Source organism: Carassius auratus, chromosome 36 (genome assembly GCF_003368295.1).
Source record: "Carassius auratus strain Wakin chromosome 36, ASM336829v1, whole genome shotgun sequence".
Taxonomy (NCBI): Eukaryota; Metazoa; Chordata; class Actinopteri; order Cypriniformes; family Cyprinidae; genus Carassius; species Carassius auratus.
In genome coordinates, this window is record NC_039278.1 from 14,701,368 (window position 1) to 14,720,775 (window position 19,408).

At 35.9% G+C, this 19,408-nt stretch overlaps 1 protein-coding gene across 6 annotated transcripts; it reads left to right on the forward strand.

Moving 5' to 3' along the window:
- Window positions 1-4,411: 4,411 nt before the first annotated feature.
- On the forward strand, window positions 4,412-18,112 carry LOC113055385 (protein FAM126B-like). 6 transcript variants are annotated; one of them, XM_026221665.1, is made up of 14 exons: window positions 4,412-4,692; window positions 5,931-6,239; window positions 7,761-7,917; window positions 8,811-8,893; window positions 9,296-9,353; window positions 9,580-9,684; window positions 10,494-10,673; window positions 10,758-10,838; window positions 12,104-12,219; window positions 12,596-12,691; window positions 12,888-13,004; window positions 13,910-13,997; window positions 14,655-14,805; window positions 17,075-18,112. In XM_026221665.1, the coding sequence occupies exons 5-14, from the start codon at window positions 9,303-9,305 to the stop codon at window positions 17,659-17,661; spliced, it is 1,572 nt and encodes a 523-aa protein (XP_026077450.1). In that variant the 5' UTR covers window positions 4,412-4,692; window positions 5,931-6,239; window positions 7,761-7,917; window positions 8,811-8,893; window positions 9,296-9,302; the 3' UTR covers window positions 17,662-18,112. The 6 variants fall into 6 exon arrangements, with proteins under 6 accessions (XP_026077450.1, XP_026077451.1, XP_026077452.1 ...); XM_026221666.1 differs by lacking the exon at window positions 7,761-7,917; XM_026221667.1 differs by lacking the exon at window positions 5,931-6,239.
- The last annotated feature ends 1,296 nt before the right edge of the window (window positions 18,113-19,408 follow it).

Sequence of the window (19,408 nt, forward strand, 5' to 3'; positions counted from 1 at the left end):
ATGAATAATACACATCACTTTAAGAAAAAAAAAACAATCAACCTTTTTCTTACATTTTCCCTAAAAACTGTCAGGAGCTTTAAGTTTGAAAAATCATATCGCTGTGTTATTTCTGGCTTCACACTCTTTCTCATTTATTGATCAGAATTTGATGCGCTGCTTTATTGTAAGGGAAAGAAAAGCTACGATTTAAAGTTTATCATCAGTTTATCATAACTATTTGACGGGTTAACCTTAAATCACGCTCATGTTTACTCGATCTTGTCCTCAAATGTATTTACAACTGCAATTAGATGCTTTTAGGCAGATTAATAATTTTAAAGGTATTTAACTATTATACAAATTATTTTACCTGCACAGTCTGCATCTTTATATAACTATAACTATTTATTTATAACTATATATATATATATCACGGCTTGCACCTGCACCAACTATACAAATATTTATACATATACATACCGTTAAGAATCAAAACAAAGTTCCAATATAGGAGCATTTCACAACAGAATAGTAATAATGATGTTTTTACTTATTTTGTTTTGTTAATTACTAATTTTTAGTTCCAAAGTTTTTATTTTAGTTTTTATTATTATTGTACGTTATAATTTTGTGCCATCTATATTCACTTATAGTGTAAGAATTAAATGATTTTTTTTTTTTATGTTTGATTTTTTTATTTATTTACTTGGACAACAAAACAATAGTTTTCAAACACAAATCATTTTAATAACACTAATAAATGTAATCTTTAGCAAAGCATACATTTACATACCTTTTTAGATTGTACATTATAATATGATCTATATTAAATTGTATTATGATGGCTATATTCATTTTTAAATATATTTGTTGTTTTATTTAGACAACAAAACGCTGATAATTCAACAACACTACTAAATCAATTCTTTATATATATGTTTCATATTGTACAACATATTCACGTGTTGCACATAAAATAATTGTATCAGTTAAATATTTTTAATATAAGCAACAAAGCATATAATTTTAAACACTGATAATTTAACAACACTAATAAATATAATCTTTAACAAAAAATAAACTTATTATTATTTTTATATTGTATATTATATGGGGATGTCTAAATTCACTTATAGCATTTAAAAAAAAGATTTTTGTTTTATTTTTAATTTATTTTGTCAATAAAGTATGTAACTTTAATGCAGGCAGTTGGGAATTGTATGAATATTATCATTAGCTTATTGTAATTTGGGAAATTTTTATGTCAGTGCATCCCTACTTAACATGCTTTGTATTGTTTTACTGTCCATAGGTTGGAGGCTGCTGGAATAGATGGTACCAAATCCAGCATTGGCTCCAACCCTTCCTGCAGCCACCCAGTCCCTGACATGGCCATGCTGAGTGAGGTGCATCCTGGGAACTACATATTTTATGGTCTGTGTTGCCATTTTCTGCTGTTGAATCATTGTAAGCAGTGATGTTATCAGTTTGTTTGGAATCATAATATTATCTGTTGCATATCCAGACGTGCACCAGTCCCTCATCGGGTCCTGTAGACTTGAGGATGTTGCAGTACGGGTGCTGAAGTGGGTCAAAGGTCACTACCCACAAAGGATCCAGTTACTTGTAGACTGTGGGTGGGCAGCACTGAGACATGATGGTGGGGGGCTCTTACCTACAGGATACGCCATCATTGAAGGGCATCCAGAACTCAGTTAACAGCTCATGTGGAAGGATATGAGGATTGTATTTTCTTTTCCAGGGATTCAGAAAAGATACCATTATCAGTTAATGGCAGGTAATAGAAATTATTTATCTATTTATTTCAATAGAGAACTTTTTAAAATAATTGTTATTATTAAATTATTATAAATTTCCATTATTTTTGCATTGTTCGAAAGGTTTGGGGTAAGTAAGATTATTCTATTTTATTTAAATGAATACTTTTTCAAACAAAAATGTGTAACGTTATTTAGAAGTGACTGTAAAGAAATAAAAAATAAGATACATAATTCCAGTAAATTCTGTTCTTTTGAACCTTCTATTTGTCAAATCCTAGAAAAATGCATCACATTATTCACAAAAAGCTTTATTAAGCTGACAGCTGTTTGCAACATGTATAATAATACGAATTGTTTCTTAAGCAACAAATCAAGATTTACATTAAGCCCGTTTGCATAGCTTTTGAATGATTTGAATTGACGTTCAAAATATGATTCATGTGAGAATGAATATTTAAGCATTAAATCCATTCTCAAATATTAAAAACGTCATGACATTGCATAATCCTTTTCTTTTTTTTTTTTTGTGCTTGTTTAGATGTTTATTTTACATTGCACCAGGGCAAACAAGGAGGTTTTGTGTGTCAGATATAAATAGCATGAAGGGTGTCGTCTGTTTTGCAGACTGCTGTCTATGACTCAGGAACACGGCAGGGTGGAGCCCATCTCTGGAAAACTGGACTTCAAGCAGTTCCCAGTGGGGTCCCTCCTCACACTCATGTCTTACCATGTGAGTTACTAACCCTCACACTCAAACAAAGCACACAGAAACACACTGTATTCAACTGTATGAAAGCACATTCTCCATTTGACTAAGCCATTGCTTTTACTTTAGAAGTCATTGACTTTTTTCCTTCATGACACACATTTGGTCATCAGCACTGTACTGTGCTTGTGTTTTGTTGTACAAGAGTAAACAATGACATTGATTGATGCTGCCATAAAGTGCATAATTCCAATACTATACAACATAATTAACTTGACCTGGGCTGAATGATAAAATAATTTGCTGCACAAAAAAACATAGTCAGCACAATCTTTTTTTATCCTCAATGCAATGAGTCTGTATTTAACACATCATCTATCATTGTTGGCTGGTACATTTCCCATAGTTTTCTTCTCTTTGTTTTTTAATAACGTAACATGACACATGTTAATATAATAAAGTTGTATGTTTTGTTGACAGGCTTGTGCTTCAGCTATGATGCATCCAGTTTATTTCGTCCATTCTGAAGGAAAGATTCTAGACACCTGGAAACCCACTCATGGCTGGTAGCAACCTCTATATGATGGCCTCTGGGACAGCTGGGGGACTGTGGTTAAAAATGTTCTAGACTTAAAACAAATGTGAGTTTGCTGTTTAAGGCAGGTGACTAGTAGAAACCCACCTTAAGAGCTTCTTTATCTGGATTCAAGTGCATTATGGGTTGGTTCTTTCCTTATGGAGCACTCGTTGTATTCCATTGAAAAAGTCTTTCTGTAAAATGGAAGGCTCGCGACTTATTGTTTAGAGTCTTCCTTTAAAAATGTTTTTCTTTTTAACAATTAAGAACATTAATATTCTCTTCAGACTAATCGAGAGACTGATTTCTTACTTGTATCTGACTTGCATGCAGTTTGTTTTATGTGCTTAAAAGAGTTTCGGAAAGGCTGAATTTCTGCTTTTAAACAAAGCTAACAACATTTACCTCAGTTTGTAATAAAATAATTTACAGGGGTATTATTGACAAATCTGAACCTTTTTAAAAAACAATTAATGGATATTTCATCTATGGACAATTTTTGCCCTCTGGATTTTATGAAAATAATCTCTTAAAAAGTTTTCCAACAGCATATATACATCAGTTACAGGAACATTTGGTTATTTCTGTTTTTATAGCCCAAATCCAATCAATAATATTTTTTGCATAATTAAAAAATAAATAAATAAACAGCTTGATTGGAAATAAAAATTCACAGGTAATATTTACATTAATTTTCTATACATATCACATCCCATATTTCGCCTTAAGGTCTTCACAGTTTTTTTTTTTATGTAACTGTTAGATAAGATTACAGCTCTACATATACATTAATTAATTTTTTATGATGCATTTTCATAGAGATACCCGGGATGACAGTAAAACAATAACATATATGCATAAAATTAGTTTCAAGCAAAAAAGAGGTTAATATGACCTTCATAACAAAAAGTATTATTCAAAAACAAATAAATAAATACAATCTGGGATATAAAACTGCATAACGTTGACAACACGAATCCCATCATTTCGTGCATAGTTAGTAAATGATTTCCATCAATTATGCAAAATGCAGTGCAAGAGCACCCAGACTATTTACTGTAGTTGCACGACCCCTTTCACCCATTTTACAGCACAAGAGAACTGCAAACACAGGCTCCTCCATGTGAACTCGAAGTCCACTGCACTTCCCTGAATGCATTTTTACTGAGATCGATGACGCGTGTCATCTGTCTTAACCCAAGCACGGTCACCTATTCACCTGACCAATTGAGTCGCTCTGATCGAGCCCTCGTCGCCGCTGGCCAATGGCAGCGCAGAGCGGTGAACACCGCTCAGCGCACCACTCACCGCTCTGCGCTGCTATTGGCCAGCCGAAACGAGGGCTCGATCAGAGCGACTCAATTGGTCAGGTGAATAGCTGCAAGTTGGCAGGAAGAGCTACAGAGCGGAGATACATGATGATGTCAACACGCCAGTGATCCTCTCGGTCTGGCAAACACAAGGCCCTTTTTAACTCATCGATTTCTTGTTATATATCGTAATGGTCTGGTGGGATTGTACAAGTAATGTTCTGCCTGATCTCAGAGGTGGTCGTTGTGTCGGCTCTGTCCTTTAAGGCGCATTGCAGCTTTGCTCAAGGACTCTAGCGATCATCCGCAGCATCCGGAGGAGTCCAGATCCTACTGGTATGTCATTCAGAACCAGTCCATTACAATCTGTGTTTATAAACGTAGACGAGCCTGATTAAATACATTTGAACCACGTACGGCGGAACATGACGCTGATTCGGTTCAATTTTGGCCGAATAATTATGAAATATATTTATTAAATTACATTTATGGTCACTAAAAAGTTAACAACATTGTCATATATATTGCACGGATGATTTGCACAACACGTTCAGACTTGAATTATCTTTCAAGGACACAAAAATAGGAGCATGCTTTATTTCTCTTCTAAATACAACCGTAAATGACTGTAAATAAAACTCCCGTTTTTTAATGTTTATTTCAGTATATAATATTATAATGAACGTTAGGTCTGAGCGAATAATTGTACATATGGATTGGATATAGATTATTTCTGGAGGACTTAAACAGGAAGCTACTGCAAAATGATTAGGTTGTTATTATGTAATGTGCTGTTTTATAACATTAATAGATTAATAACTGGTATTCGGTATTTATTTTGAATTTTATTGTTGTTAGCAAAAATATTATTACTGTCAACACATGTAACACTGTTAGATCCTTAAAAACTTAATGGCAAAAATTGATAAACATATCATGCTAAACATCTACACTTATTTTAAACTAACTCTCATTGGCTGTGCTGTATTTTGAACCTTTAATAGTTAAGTTATGTTTTTCACCATTTGGTCACAGGTCATCATGCTTTTCATTTTAAAGGATTATTATTTGTATTATTATTATTATTATTATTATTATTATTATGTGTGTTTGTGTATGTGTTCATGTGGTGCGTATATGTGTGTTTGCATTGACAAAAAGAAAAATCATTCATGAAGTGAGTTAGCAGCATCCAATGTCTTGTGATTTGGCTGACACATAAATAAAAAATAAAACGGAGGTTTAAAACAACGATGCACACTACGTTATTTGGGTTATTTTTTTTTTGCATATCATTTGTTTTTATAGATTTGAGCCTTTACACGAAAAATGCACCCTTTCAGCACAATAATTTGACCTTTGTCTAATTTTTTTAAAGGCATTTTTCAACACACGTTCTCCATTCTCTGCATACCTTTATGTCACACACTCATTTGCACTATTCCACCAATTTTAAATCTCATGCACAAAGTGAAGTGATTTGATGCCAGTAAGACACACCTCTAAACCAGCAGTATGAAGTTTGCATTCTCAACCCCTCCCTCTGCCCCCCCCCCCCTCCCCCCCAAACACAGATGCACCAGTGTGGAGAGCAGGAAGCTGGTGTTCACTGAAAAACCACAGGCAAATGAAACAGGAAGGATGGCAGCAATCAGTGGGGCTTGATTCGCCAGTGAAGTAATTCTTTAATCAAACCAGCTTGGTCCTTTCCCTAGACTGGGAGTTGTTTTTATCTCAGAGGAGCTGGACTGTGACCCTTGCCAAGGACTTGTATTCTGTGCAGCACAGAGATTTGCCCGGGCGAGATTAGACACCATCTGGCTAATTTGACAGGATTGAGAGTGATGAGATGTATCTCGCAATGTCAAAGCAAAATCATTTTGGTGTGTATGAATCCATGCATCTAGGAATGTGTGTTTGAATACGAGTCCGTATGTTTACTCCAGTGTTTGTCCTCACTATGGGAACAGCATGAGCTGCACGTATCTGATGAGATTTTGAGCGTCACTGCAGGTGAATTGTTTGTTGTCTGTGACGGTTTGGAGCGCGTTTCAAACAGAGTGCTTGGAGTATGTTGCACAGCCTATTTAACAATGACCTTTCTATTGTGTCCCCTGCGGTCGACAGGCTGATCATAGTAAGCTGCTTGTTGAATGCTTACTACTTTGATCTCCGTTCAGTGAAATCCCCTCTCATTTTCCCTCTTCCTGCCTCTTTGCACTAAGCTCTTTTCACAATGGCTATTTTAGGCCTCGCTGTGCGTCTCTCTTTGGGGGGACTGTATACACTTAATTATCTGGCACTGAATCTTGTAAGCTTCTTACCCGTTGGCAAAGGTCGGAGTGCAGGCGTCCTAACCACGTTGTGTTCACGCAGCAGAGGAATGTTTCGATCAGTCAGATTGCCCCTGTCTTGAGGTAAGGCTTTGATACAGAAGGTCTGCAGAGGGGAATATCTCTTGAGGACAGGATTGACTGCTGTTCGGTTGCAGGCCTGCTGCATTTTTGACATTTTTTAGTCATTTGCAGAGCCTGAGGATAAACTTACATTTTTGGCTTGGGTGGGACTAAACTGAATGTTGATGAAGTTTGGTTCCAGCATCAAGATTTTAGGTTAAAATTTTAAAATACAAGTTTATTTATGGATTTGAGATACATTTTTCTTTTACTGTCCAGTCCATCTCCTGCATATTTAATTAATAGATAATACAAACAAACACAATCTATTTGTCTATTAGTTTTAAGCATAACTAGAATTTTATTTAATATATACAGTAAGTTTAAAATTACACTGCATGTATGCTGTAAGTGTTTATTTTAGGAGGAACCTGACTCAATATTACAATTACCGTATTTTCCAGACTATAAGTCGCACTTTTTTTCATAGTTTGGCTGGTTCTGCGACTTATTTATCAAAATTAATTTGACATGAACCAAGAGAAATGAACTAAGAGACATGAACCTAGAGAAAACATTGCCGTCTCCAGCCGCCAGAGGGCGCTCTATGCTGCTCTGTGCTCCTGTAGTCTACACTGAGCAGCATAGATAGCTGTAGATGGTAATGTTTTCTCTTGGTTCTAAATAAATGCGACTTATAGTCCAGTGCGATATGTTTTTTTCCTCATCATGACGTATTTTTGGACTGATGTGACTTATACTCAGGTGCGACTTATAGTCCAAAAAATACGGTACTGAATTCAACAAGGACACGTTAACCACAGGAAAGACATTTATGATGTTAATAAATATTTTTGCTTTAAGACTGGACTGGAGAATGGCAAAAAATTTTTTTTAGCTTTTTCGTCATAGGAATAAATCAAATATTTGGGTTTATGGACCTGTCTGTGTGTGTTTTTGCTCTGTGACACAGTTTCTATCTCCTGTTAACTGTTCATTTGATTCCAGGTGTGTCTTCTTAGTTACTCGTCATCCTGTGTTTAAAAGCCCCAGTCTGTTCGGTCTTCGGTCTGCCAGCTCAGTTCATGTGTCATTTTGTGTTAGCCTTGGCTCCGTGTTCCTTCCAGCAGCGACATTGACAAAAATAAAGCAGCTATTTGAAATGGTAAAAATGTCACATTAGTACTGTTTTACTGTATTAATGTTGTTGTCTTTGGATTAAATAAATGCAGCCTTAGTGAGCATAAGAAACTTCTTTCAAAAGCTTTACAAATTTTTGCACACCCCAAACTTTTGTGCATATATATATATATATATATATATATATATATATATATACATACACACACACACACACACAGGAAAACAAGTATTAAATGTTAAAGATTAAAGCTTGTGTTTAATAATATTAGCAGTATTCCTGTAGCTGTCTGTAAAAGTAAATATAGTCAGTAATATATATTAATAGTTAATGTGCAGTTAATATGAAATCCTAAAAACTGTGGTGATTGTATAATCCTTTTTGTTTTAGGCTAAAAATCCTGAAATAAATGACCAAAACCATCAGCTAGTTGTATATGTTTATGAGCTAACTCTAAGATGTTTTTTTAAAGACGTGACCTATGCTTTTAAATGGATATTAAAAAAAACAGTCTATAACACTAGCTGTAAGTGCAGTTAGCTCTGCTTCCTCTAGGCTATTTTAGGTCATGTCTCGACAGCACAAGCAGTATCTGGGATGTTGTCCGATTTTGTTTGGCGTGTAGAGCATCTGTTCTGTTCACCCCAGATTCAGAGCCCAGTGCTGCTGTCTAATCAGAGCACTGCACTCTCCTCCTCACCAGCACACTGCCATTTTAAGAGCTCTGCATGAACACAGACGTCTTCTGTTAGGACTGAATGGGGGCAACACCTGTGTGTGTTTGCAATCTTAAATCCTCGGTTTGAAACAAGAGCCAAGAGTCAGCGTAGAAACCGTGATGCATATGTGTCAGGCCAGGTGTGTGAGCTTTAACAGAGTTTTTTTGAGTTGGATGTGTGTCGTCTTTTTATCTGCAGGCTGTTTGACCAGAGATCTAGAGACATGGAGAATCTGAGCCTCATCTCTCCTTATCTACACTTCTGAGCTGGGTTTGAGTCGGGTGAGCCAAAATGAACACTAAAAACAGTTTAGGGCTTGAGATAAAATTCCTGGGCAGTATGCACATTTTAAACAATATGAAATCGAAACACGTCTGAAAGAATAAGGATCTTGTGGAGTAGTGACTCACAAATGTTAAGTGAACCAAATCTTATATTTGCAGGGATTCTTTGAAGAAGCTCAAGCTTGCTGAACTAACACATTTAAACCAGATGGTTTTCTGGTCTTTGATGGTTTATGCTGATCTATGTGCTTTTTCCAGCATTGGAATATTGTGTTAAAAAAAAAGTTAATTTTGGTCCAGGATTTTGGTGCAAGAGTGGTAATAATCTTCAATTATTATATATCTTGTGCACATATTTTCTTACGCCCTTCACCTTTTCTGTATTTTGTCTTCTCTCAGGAGGACCATGCTCTGCTCAGAGCGTGGCGTGGTGGAGGAATGGCTCTCAGAGTTCAAGGTGAGAGCTTTGACATCCTTGCAAGATTCAATATGACGTTATATAGCTCACTCAAATTTAGTCCTCCCTTCCCAAGTGATCTGAGCGCAGCGTCCCATTAACCACATTTGGTTTTGTAATCTCAGAACATAATGGAGGAATATTTTCAGCCTCTAAGTTAATTCAATTCCAGGTGGATTCAGGTTGAGACTGCTTAGTCATGCCAAGCACCGTTTCTCCTCTTTAGACATTACCTGACGATCAAATCCGCAGCTATTCTGGCAGCCTGCGTCTGAAGAAAGCTCTGGTACCCGCGCTCTACGCTGTTATTCAGGAGCAGCCCATCAGTGAGGTATGAGGAAGGGTTTTGAAATGCTTCAGAGTCAGAGTCATAATTCATGCTTAATCTAAGAATGTTAGGGGTATTTTTTTGCGAGAAGGGTCTTTTGTTAGGTAACGGTTCATTCTGAAGACACATGTAGTGCTATGCACATTCAGAGGTGATTTTTAGTGGCATGATGTGAGCTAGGACTTGTTATTGTTGTTGTCACTAACTAAAACTGTTGCTAATCGTTTTCATTAATTGAAATAAAGCTGAAATTAAATAAACTACAAACATAAGATAAAAAAATAGAAAACCATAGAAAATTGGAAGTGTTGCATTGGAAACAAACTAGAATAAAATTAAGCTAAATGGAAATGTTTAGAATAAATAACAAGCATATAGCAAAATGACTGAAACTGAATCTGAAACAAAAATAAAAAATGGAACATGTTAAAGTGCAAGTAAATTCAAAATGTTAATAAATACTGTAATAGTAAATAGTACAAAATAATCCCGATATTATTAGTTATGTCAGCTTTTTTAAGTTGTTAAAATGTATTTGTTAAATTAAAAAAATAATAATAGTAATTAAAGCATTTTTTCCCTTAAAAAGCAAGATTTGCAAGTAGGAGATACATTTGAATATATTTTAAAATTATTTCTTATTATTTCATATCATATTGTAATTTACAGTTAAATTTTTAGAGTTTGTCTAAAATATGCTGTTTCCTCATGCTGGTGTTTATTATATTTTTTCATGTTGTAAAGGAGTGTTCCTCTCAGTCCTCGTGTCCCATTCTGTCTCTTTTACTTTATATCCTTGTCTTCCTCTCTAGCTGCTGGCTCCGGTGTGTCATCAGTTGTTTGAGCTGTACCGGAGCTCAGAGGAGGGCTTGCGTCGGTTTACTCTGCAGTTCCTGCCTGAACTCATCTTGGTGTACTTGCGTCAGTCAGCCAGCAGAGAGCGCTACCGCAATGGCTGCGTGGAAGCCCTGCTGCTGGGGATCTATAACCTGGTGAGAGACTCGTGATTGTGCATTACCTCCAGTTTCCTGAAATCCAATATCTAAACTTGACATGAGCTATATGTTGTGTTACAGGAAATTGTGGACAGTAAAGGAAATGGAAAGCTGCTGTCTTTCACAATACCGTCTCTCTCCAAGCCTTCAATATACCATGAGGTAAGAGGTGAAGTAAAAAACGAAACTTTTTAATCTGACCTTTATTAGGTGTCAAAGATACATGAGGTATCAGATTAGTGAAGGTGATATCTCCTGTTATTACGCACAACAAAAACAGATCTGGTTTAATTTCACATGGTACGAAGAAAATAGAGAATAATGCAACAACCTACAAAAAGGAAGTTGTATTAGGTTAAAACTGTTGTTATGGTTAGGTCAAAGTGACCCAAAGTGGATTCAGAATAATGAAGAAAAAATAATATTATAGAAAATAAAAAAGAAACATATTTTTTATAAACAAATTAAGTATGGAAAAGCACTTATTTCATGTGCTGTCTTGAAGCTCAAATAGCAGAGCAAGTTCATTGGTTCAGTTTTCAGCTAACTGATCATGCATAAACTTATAAAGTTTATGGATTATTATTCAATGCAGTGTAAGTTGCTTCTGATAAAAAAAATGCATAAATGTAAATACTATCAGAGGGTTGTTGAGAAACTGACATAATAATATATTTATATATATAATATAATTTATTTATTTATTTATTTATTTGTTTTTTTTTGTCCTGTAAGCAGAAGATATGCAGGCCAAATTGACCCGAATCATCATAATCAAAATAGTCAATATCATCAATAATAATAATCAAATAATCAATAATCATGATCAAATTTCCCAATTTGCATGCGCGTTCATCAGAAAAAGTCAAAAGAATTCAAGAAAAACATCACCGGTTAACTTGTATTTCCAACTACTCAAAAATCTAAATATAATATCCACCCAGAATATCTACCCAGAACCCCTCTAAGACTAGACAGAAGACCAGGAAAAGAAACCAGAAAGAAAGAGCTTGACAGAAGGAATTCGTCTTGATGTCAGGAGCTTCCAGTACAGACATAGTCCAGACAAACTTATCATTTAAGGTAATAAAGCATTAATTATACTGAGAATAGACAATAAAGTAAAATAATAATAATATAGTAATAAAATATAGAGAAAAAGAAAATATCAGTAGACAGATTAAAGATAACTTTTTTTCAGCAGGATAAACTCCATCTGACACCTGTTTACATGCTTTGCCAATAAAATTAATGCACATTCCTCAAGTAATCTAATTTAAAGTGGTTTCTATTGAACTTAATTAGGCTGTAAAAGCAGAGGTAATTTTACTGACATGAATATTTAGAAACATTAAATATAATAACATTTCTTTTTGAACATTACATGAATGAATAACTAAAGCAGAATGCTTTTACGTTTCACGCAGCCATCCAGCCTGGGCTCCATGGCGTTAACTGAGGGAGCCCTGAACCAGCACGACCTCATCCGGGTGGTCTACAGCGGTCTGCTATCTCAGAGAGAGACATTTACCTCACAGAACAGGTCTTTTATTTATTTATCTTTGGTCAGACCGAGGTTTTGTACTCATTCCTTCTTGTGGAGGAAGTAGGTTGGATGTGTGGAATATTTCTGGGCATTTGATTAATGGCACTCTGGACCGTTTTATTGCCGTGACTCAGCGGTTACTTTTTTCCTTTAGGTCGAAATGGGTTGTAATGATGTCTCAGCATTTTAATTTCATTAAACCGCTGCTGGAGCCTCATGACAGCAAAATCTGTGTAGATGTAGTGTGATTTGTTATTACCCGTTCCAGCAGCTAGATACACAGCGACAGTCGCTGACTCTTAATGTACTGCTGTCTGATGTGCCGTTGTCAGAGGGGGGCCGTGTAACAGCAGCATGTGTGTGTCTCCTGCAGGTTTGAGGTGCTGTCTTTTCTAATGCTCTGCTACAACTCAGCCGTGGTCTTGATGCCTGCGTCCTCCCACCAATCGGTTTGCAGAATGAGCACACGGTAAGGGAGGTGCATGAGTTGTCTCAGCCTGTCTCGCTCTCTCTTAGAAATTTCTTGCTGGTACAGGCAGAGATGGAATGATTAAATTGATTAAAAGGAGTATTGATTTAGAGACGGAGAGCAATGGATTTCTGTGGTGGGTCCCAGCGTTAGCATAAAGACCTAATAAACATGTCATCTCTTCTTGTTTATGCAGGCTGTGTGTGAGCGGTTACCCGCGCCAGCAGCAAAAGTCATGGAAGGAGCCGTATAACCGGGTCCGATTGGAGCCAGAGTTCATGGTGCAGATGCTGACTGCTGTTTACCACGCCATGTAAGCTTAATAACTGACCTTCTATGATACTGTCTATCTCGAATAATAGGGGACTTGTAAATGCTAAAGATGAACCCCCAAATAATAACATTTAGAGTGTAATTCGAGAAGAGGTGCTATTACTTTTCCTAACATTTCTTACTCTTACTAAAGCAAAAAGATTAATAGCTTTGATTGTTTCTTAGAAATATGACGTATAAAAAAAGCTAACTCCACAAGTTTGTGAAGAAACTTGTTTCTTTTTTGTCAGAAAATGTGTTAAATATGTCATGCACGACTGTTTTAAAGCTTGGGGTCAGTAAAAAAATTAAATATATGTACTATTCAGCAAGGATGCATTATATTGATCATAAGTGACAATAAAGACATTTATAATGTTACAATTATATTTATTTATATTTCAAGTAAATGATTTAAACTTTCTACACATCAAAGAATCCTGAGAAAAAGATATCACATTTTCCGGAAATTTGTTTTAGACCTTGCAGCACTTCTGATTTTAACCTTAAAAACGATAAGAATAAGAGATGTTTCTTAAGCACCAAATCAGCATTTTAAAAATGATTTCTGAAGGATCATGTGACACTTAACCATCACTGGAATACATGACCTTTTAAAATATGTTCAAAGAGAAAACAGATGTGTTGATATTTCACAATATTACTGTTTTTTTCACTGAACAAATAGAACTTTGGTAAGCATAAGAGACTTGTTTCAAAAACATAAAAAAAAAAAGTCTTATAGACCCCAAACTTTTAAAGGCTAGTGTATTTCTGAGAGCATTCAAAAGCTATTGTCTTTTTACATTAGTAAGAGAAGGAAATGTATTATATATTTAGTTCCTGTTCATTTTCAATTAACGGTTTGAGTGGTGTGCTAATGATGATGCTCTCTCCCATCAACAGTTATAATGGGCAGTGGGAATTGGGGAGGGAAGCTTTGGATGACATCCTCTACCGAGCACAGCTAGACCTCCATGCACAGCCGTTACTGGTAAAAGTCATTTGTTACAGTACACTTGGGGAAAATACAGTGGGGTCCGAAAGCCTGAGACACTAAAAAAAAAACATTTAAAGCAAAGAAATACTATGACATAAAATGAAGCAATCAGCAATCAAATTAGTAAAGATCAGTTTCAAATCAAGCAAGCCAAATTTGAACGTGGACTACTTTGTACAGACAGACAGATGTGATGTTTTTGCTAAAAAATAAAGCAAAATGGAATCATTTTCACTGGTGGTCTCAGATTTTCGGACTCAAATTAATTGTACTAGTAAAGTTGGAGATTTGGTTTTTGCTGTGTTCATATTGCAACTTCCAACTTTACTAGTACACTAGCACATACAGTATTATTTTATTCTATTTTAAACTGTAATGTATTCCTGTGAATTTTCAACAGTCATTGTAAAGTTGATATTTTCTTATTTCATTGCTGATCTTTAATGTTTCTTCTTTAGTATTTCTTTCCTTTACATTTTTCAAAAACATTGCTTTTTGAACGTTTAAATGAAAACAAACGAACAAACAAAAATATTAATATGTTCTCCATGTTCTCCATGTTTCAACAAGTCTTTCATTAACTACATTTAAATTACAATTCCTTACGGAAATGTGTTATTTCACGTCATTTCGTTGACCTCTGATCCTCAGGTGGCAAATGCAATTAGTCGCTCACTTCCGTCCCGTCCTCCGGAGGGCTCGCATAACCTTCTGGAGGTGGAAGTAACACCTGCTGGGAGATGTGTCTCACAGGCAGCTGTCACTACAGCCTCCATTCGCCGCCTCCGCTGGAAACAAGAGGGTATGAAAAATATGCACACACACACACACACACACACACACACACACACAGTTAGACCAAAACCTTGGTAACACTTTAGTTTAAGGACAAATTCTCTCTATTAACTAGATGTTTATTAGGATGCACATTGGCTGTTTAATAGTACTAAAAGCATATATGAATAGATTATTCTGCATAAGCATAGATCCCTTAACCCTACACCACACCTATTGAGGCAAAATTCATAGTTACTAGTTAATAGTAAGAATTGATTCCAAACTGAAGTGTGACCAAAACATGGTCAAATTTTTATATCCATTTTATGTTTTGTTTGTTCCCTTCATGATCATTGAAACCATAATGAGAACATTAACATCCTCATCAGTCCCTCCATTGCATCCATTCAAGCATCAGGAAAAGGAGGCCATTTGTGTGTGTGAAATGTTCCCTCTGTCAGCATCGTTTTCAGTACACTCACTGTCTTCACCTCAGATTGTTTTGATTTCTCAACCACTGCCGAATTCTACGCCTCCATCAGCCCCAGCCGAAACACCCCACTGGAGAGAGAGGACAATCCTGTGTCACGCGGGCGGATAAAGTGCACCATTCACCTAACCTTGCAAGGGGGTAGGCAGGGCTCAGGAACATCTCACCATTAGACAGTCCAGGCACAAGCCCTGCCCTTCTTGGCCATAAAGTGTTGATTGGCCTACAGATGAAACTGACCCCACTGCATGGAAACATCCTTCTGTCTGTTACCAGTGTCTCCACAAACCTTAGTGTTGTATTATGATCATTTGTGTTTAACCCTTTTATTTGTGTTCCCATTTGTCTTACAGTGCTTGCAAGGCAAGATAGGCTGATGTTCCTCTTCTTTTCCCTTCTTTACAAATTTCTGCAGTTTATTTAGCTCAAAACATTTAATGTACACATTTATTCAAATATTTCTATTTGCATACTGAATTGTGATTGGTCTTGTTTCGGTGTCTTCAAGTCATGTTGGAATGATCGTACAGTATTTTCAAATTGAGTACACATGAATATCACCATCATGTCATAATTACCAGTTACTAACAGTAAATAGCAGATTAAAGCTTTATTATTGTTTTCGATTAAAATAATAGGATCAAATTGGATCTTGTGTAATATTAATGAGAAATAGTGGATAAAGATTGACATAAAATACGGCTCGATGAATATGTGCATCAGTTACACACTTAAGATGCATCCTTTGCTTTTCGTTGGGTTGCATTAGTGTTAGAAAGCTTCCTGTCTTTGTTGGGAAGTGAAAAAGAGAGGGAAAATTATATTTGTCCAGCACAACCATTTTTTTTTCCCAACCAAATTTACAATTTCCGAATAGAAGTGGGAGCTTCTGAGGTGGGCTTGAACACAGCATTTTTTACATCTACAGTACTGTGCAAAAGTTTATAGTCTGTAAGAATTTTTTATGTTTTTGAAAGAATATTCTCATGTTCACCAATTATGCATTAATTATATCAAAAATACAAATGTATTGTGAAATGTATTTTACAGTTTAAGAAAGAAAAAGTGGTTAAAAAAATGAAATATTTTATGAAAAAAATATTTAAAAAACTTTAAAATCAGATTTTTTCTGTAATGCAAAGATGGATTTTCAACATCCATTACTTTGGCCTTCAGGGTCGCATGATAATTCAGAAATCATAAGTTGCTCAAGAAACATTTCTTATTATTATCATTGCTGAAAACTGTTGTACTGCTTTCTGTGGAAACCATGATAGTTTTTTTAAAGATTCTTTAATGAATAGAATTATATTTTTCAAAACAGCATTTGTTTCAAAAGTCTTTACTGTGACCAACTTAATTTAATGCATTCTTACTGAATTAATGTATTAAAAAAATAAAGAAAAATAAATACAACTTTTTAACCGTAGTGTATTTACAATCTTAAATCATCTTATTGGGCTTCACTAACAGAATTTTCCCCCTGAGCTTGAGTTTCTCTCACGTTCACATGAATAAAAGTGAAGGGAGTGAATGAAGTCTAGTGTAACCGCAGCTTTACACTTCACAGACGGTGTGATGTTGTGTTCTATCGGCTGTGCAGGAGAATCAACACAAGAGTGTCCAAGCAGCTGTGATGCAGCATTTCACCGAGACACATCTAAAAGCCTGTGCTTACTTCTAAACTGACCTAACACTATTCTTTTGCTGCCTTGCAAGCGCTGGTATTTCCTCTAGGACATGCAAATCTAGTTAATCCAGCTTTCTGTTTTCTCTGCCTCATTTTTCCCTCGCTGTGTTTCAGATGCTGACGGCATGAGCTGTGGAGAGGACTCTTTTGACCCAGATGAAGGGTTTTCCTCTGGGGCTTCCAGCAGCAGCCAGCCCAGCAGTGTGAAACGTGACTGGGTCATAATGGGCATTCGACCTTCCCGAGATCCGGGAGCCAGACAGAGGGAAAGCACGTCAGCTGACACCAGAGCCGCCCTCCGGAGCCTTCAGCAACGGCACCAGTCCCCTCCCCCTGCCATCAGCCTTCAAACCACAGGAAGCAGCCCCAGCCCCAGTGCTCCCAGACGCTATCTGGATCCACATTACATCCCTCCTTTCGCTGGTGTGCCACCTAAAACCAGCAGCACGTCTTCTAGCAAGTCTCTTGACTGTACCGGCCTAAACGGCTCATCGGGACCTACAGATAGCCTATCGTTTGGAAGCCTCAATGCAGACAGGGCACACTATCTATCAGCCGTCAGCTTACAAGAGGAACGTCTAGGGCGAACAACGCGGAGCCAGGATCTCCTCTCCCCCGGGAGTCCGTTCTCCTCTGGAAGCCCATTGTCCAAACAATCTCGGTCACCCAGTTTTAATATGCAGATTATATCACAGGTGTAGAATGATTCTGCTGGGCTGTGTGTGCATGAGAATACGAAAGCCTCTTTCTGCCTTGGAATAATAAAATAATAAAAAAGGTAATTTCGACCTTTTTATCTCACAATTCTGGCATTTTTTCTCGTAATTCTGATTCGGTGTCTCACAATTCATATTTTCAGTTTAAATAAATAGTTTTATAAATATAGATAGATATAACCTCACAATTCCGAGGGAATTGCAAGATGTTAACTTTATTATATTTATTTCATGATAGAAAAACAACAAAAACAAATGCAAGATATAAACTCAGGATTTTGTAAACAAACAAAAATAAGCACTTTTAGATATTAAGAAGGTAAGTCAAAATTGTGAAATAAACTTGCAACTGCAAGAAAAAGGTTTAATTTGTTAGTTGCAATTAGCTTTTTTTGTTTTTAAATAAAATTGCAATTCTAAGAAAGTCTATTTATTTTTTTATTACATGGAAGAAAATAAATTGCAAGACGTAAACTCAGAATTATGAGGAAGAAGTCAGAATCGTGTGATACTTGAGATAAAAAGATGCAATTACTTAATATATATATATATATATATATATATATATATATATATATATATATATACACACACATATATAAATATATATATACACATATATGTATATGTGGCAGAAACTAACTTCCATTTGAGTAAGTGAAAGCAAGAGAGAGAGAGAGAGAGAGAGAAGCAGAAATGTTGACATGCATGTTTTATGGTGCGAGTGTGAGTGTGTTTGAATGACAGTGTGCTTATACACTTTTATTTGATCACTACATTATGCACTTGGGTTCGGTGTGGAGGAAAAAACTTGTTTTGCACAATGGACACATTCAAGTTCACATGATTTGGACTGTTTTAAATGTGCCATACAAACATACAATAACAAGGTGTTACTTAAGAGGAACATCCATTACTGTAACAAAGCAATGAACTTCAAAAACTGACAATCACGGTCAATGCATCGAGAAAGGCCTGATAGTGCATGATCCAAAGAGCTTTATCTAGCCCAGCTGTACTGTAGGTCATCCTCAAGAAATCCTCTTCTATGTCTTCATTTTGGTTTGTGCTGATTGAGCCCGCTTACTGTTGCCTGTGCTCTTCACCCACTTTAGAAAGTAAATTGTGTGGACTGCCTCAATGAAATGCTATGTCGTGAAATAAAAAAATATATATAATAATAAAAAAAAAAAACAGTATATGTTGTACTTTGGAATAAGTTTATATTTTAAATTGTGTATATTTTGTTTAAATGATTATTGTACTATAGAAAGAGTATATGCTAACAGAATCTATATTGCTTGTACAGAGATAGGAAAGCTATCTGCGGAATGGTGAATAAATGTGCTATTCATGGGATCGCTGTGCTGGTTTTTTATTCGGTATCTTGACCTAAAGGGATATTTTATTTGGGGATGAATGCAATAGACTGCATGTTACATATTACAAATGTATCCTTTTGGTCTTTCATTCAAAAAATTCACAAAATTCTAACCTATCATTGAAGTAAAACAATAGAGAATCTCATTATGAAATAAATGTTTTTCTCTAGTTCACATTGGCATCCACTTAGTATAATGGCTTTTCCCCCTTTTTTTTCTTTGAGATAACAGGTCTGAGTTTTCTCCTGTAATGCCTGATGAGTTTGGAGAAACACCTGACTAGAGATCAGAGACCATTCCTTCATACAGAGTTCTCTCCAGATCCTCCATGTTGGTGCTTCTTCTCTTCA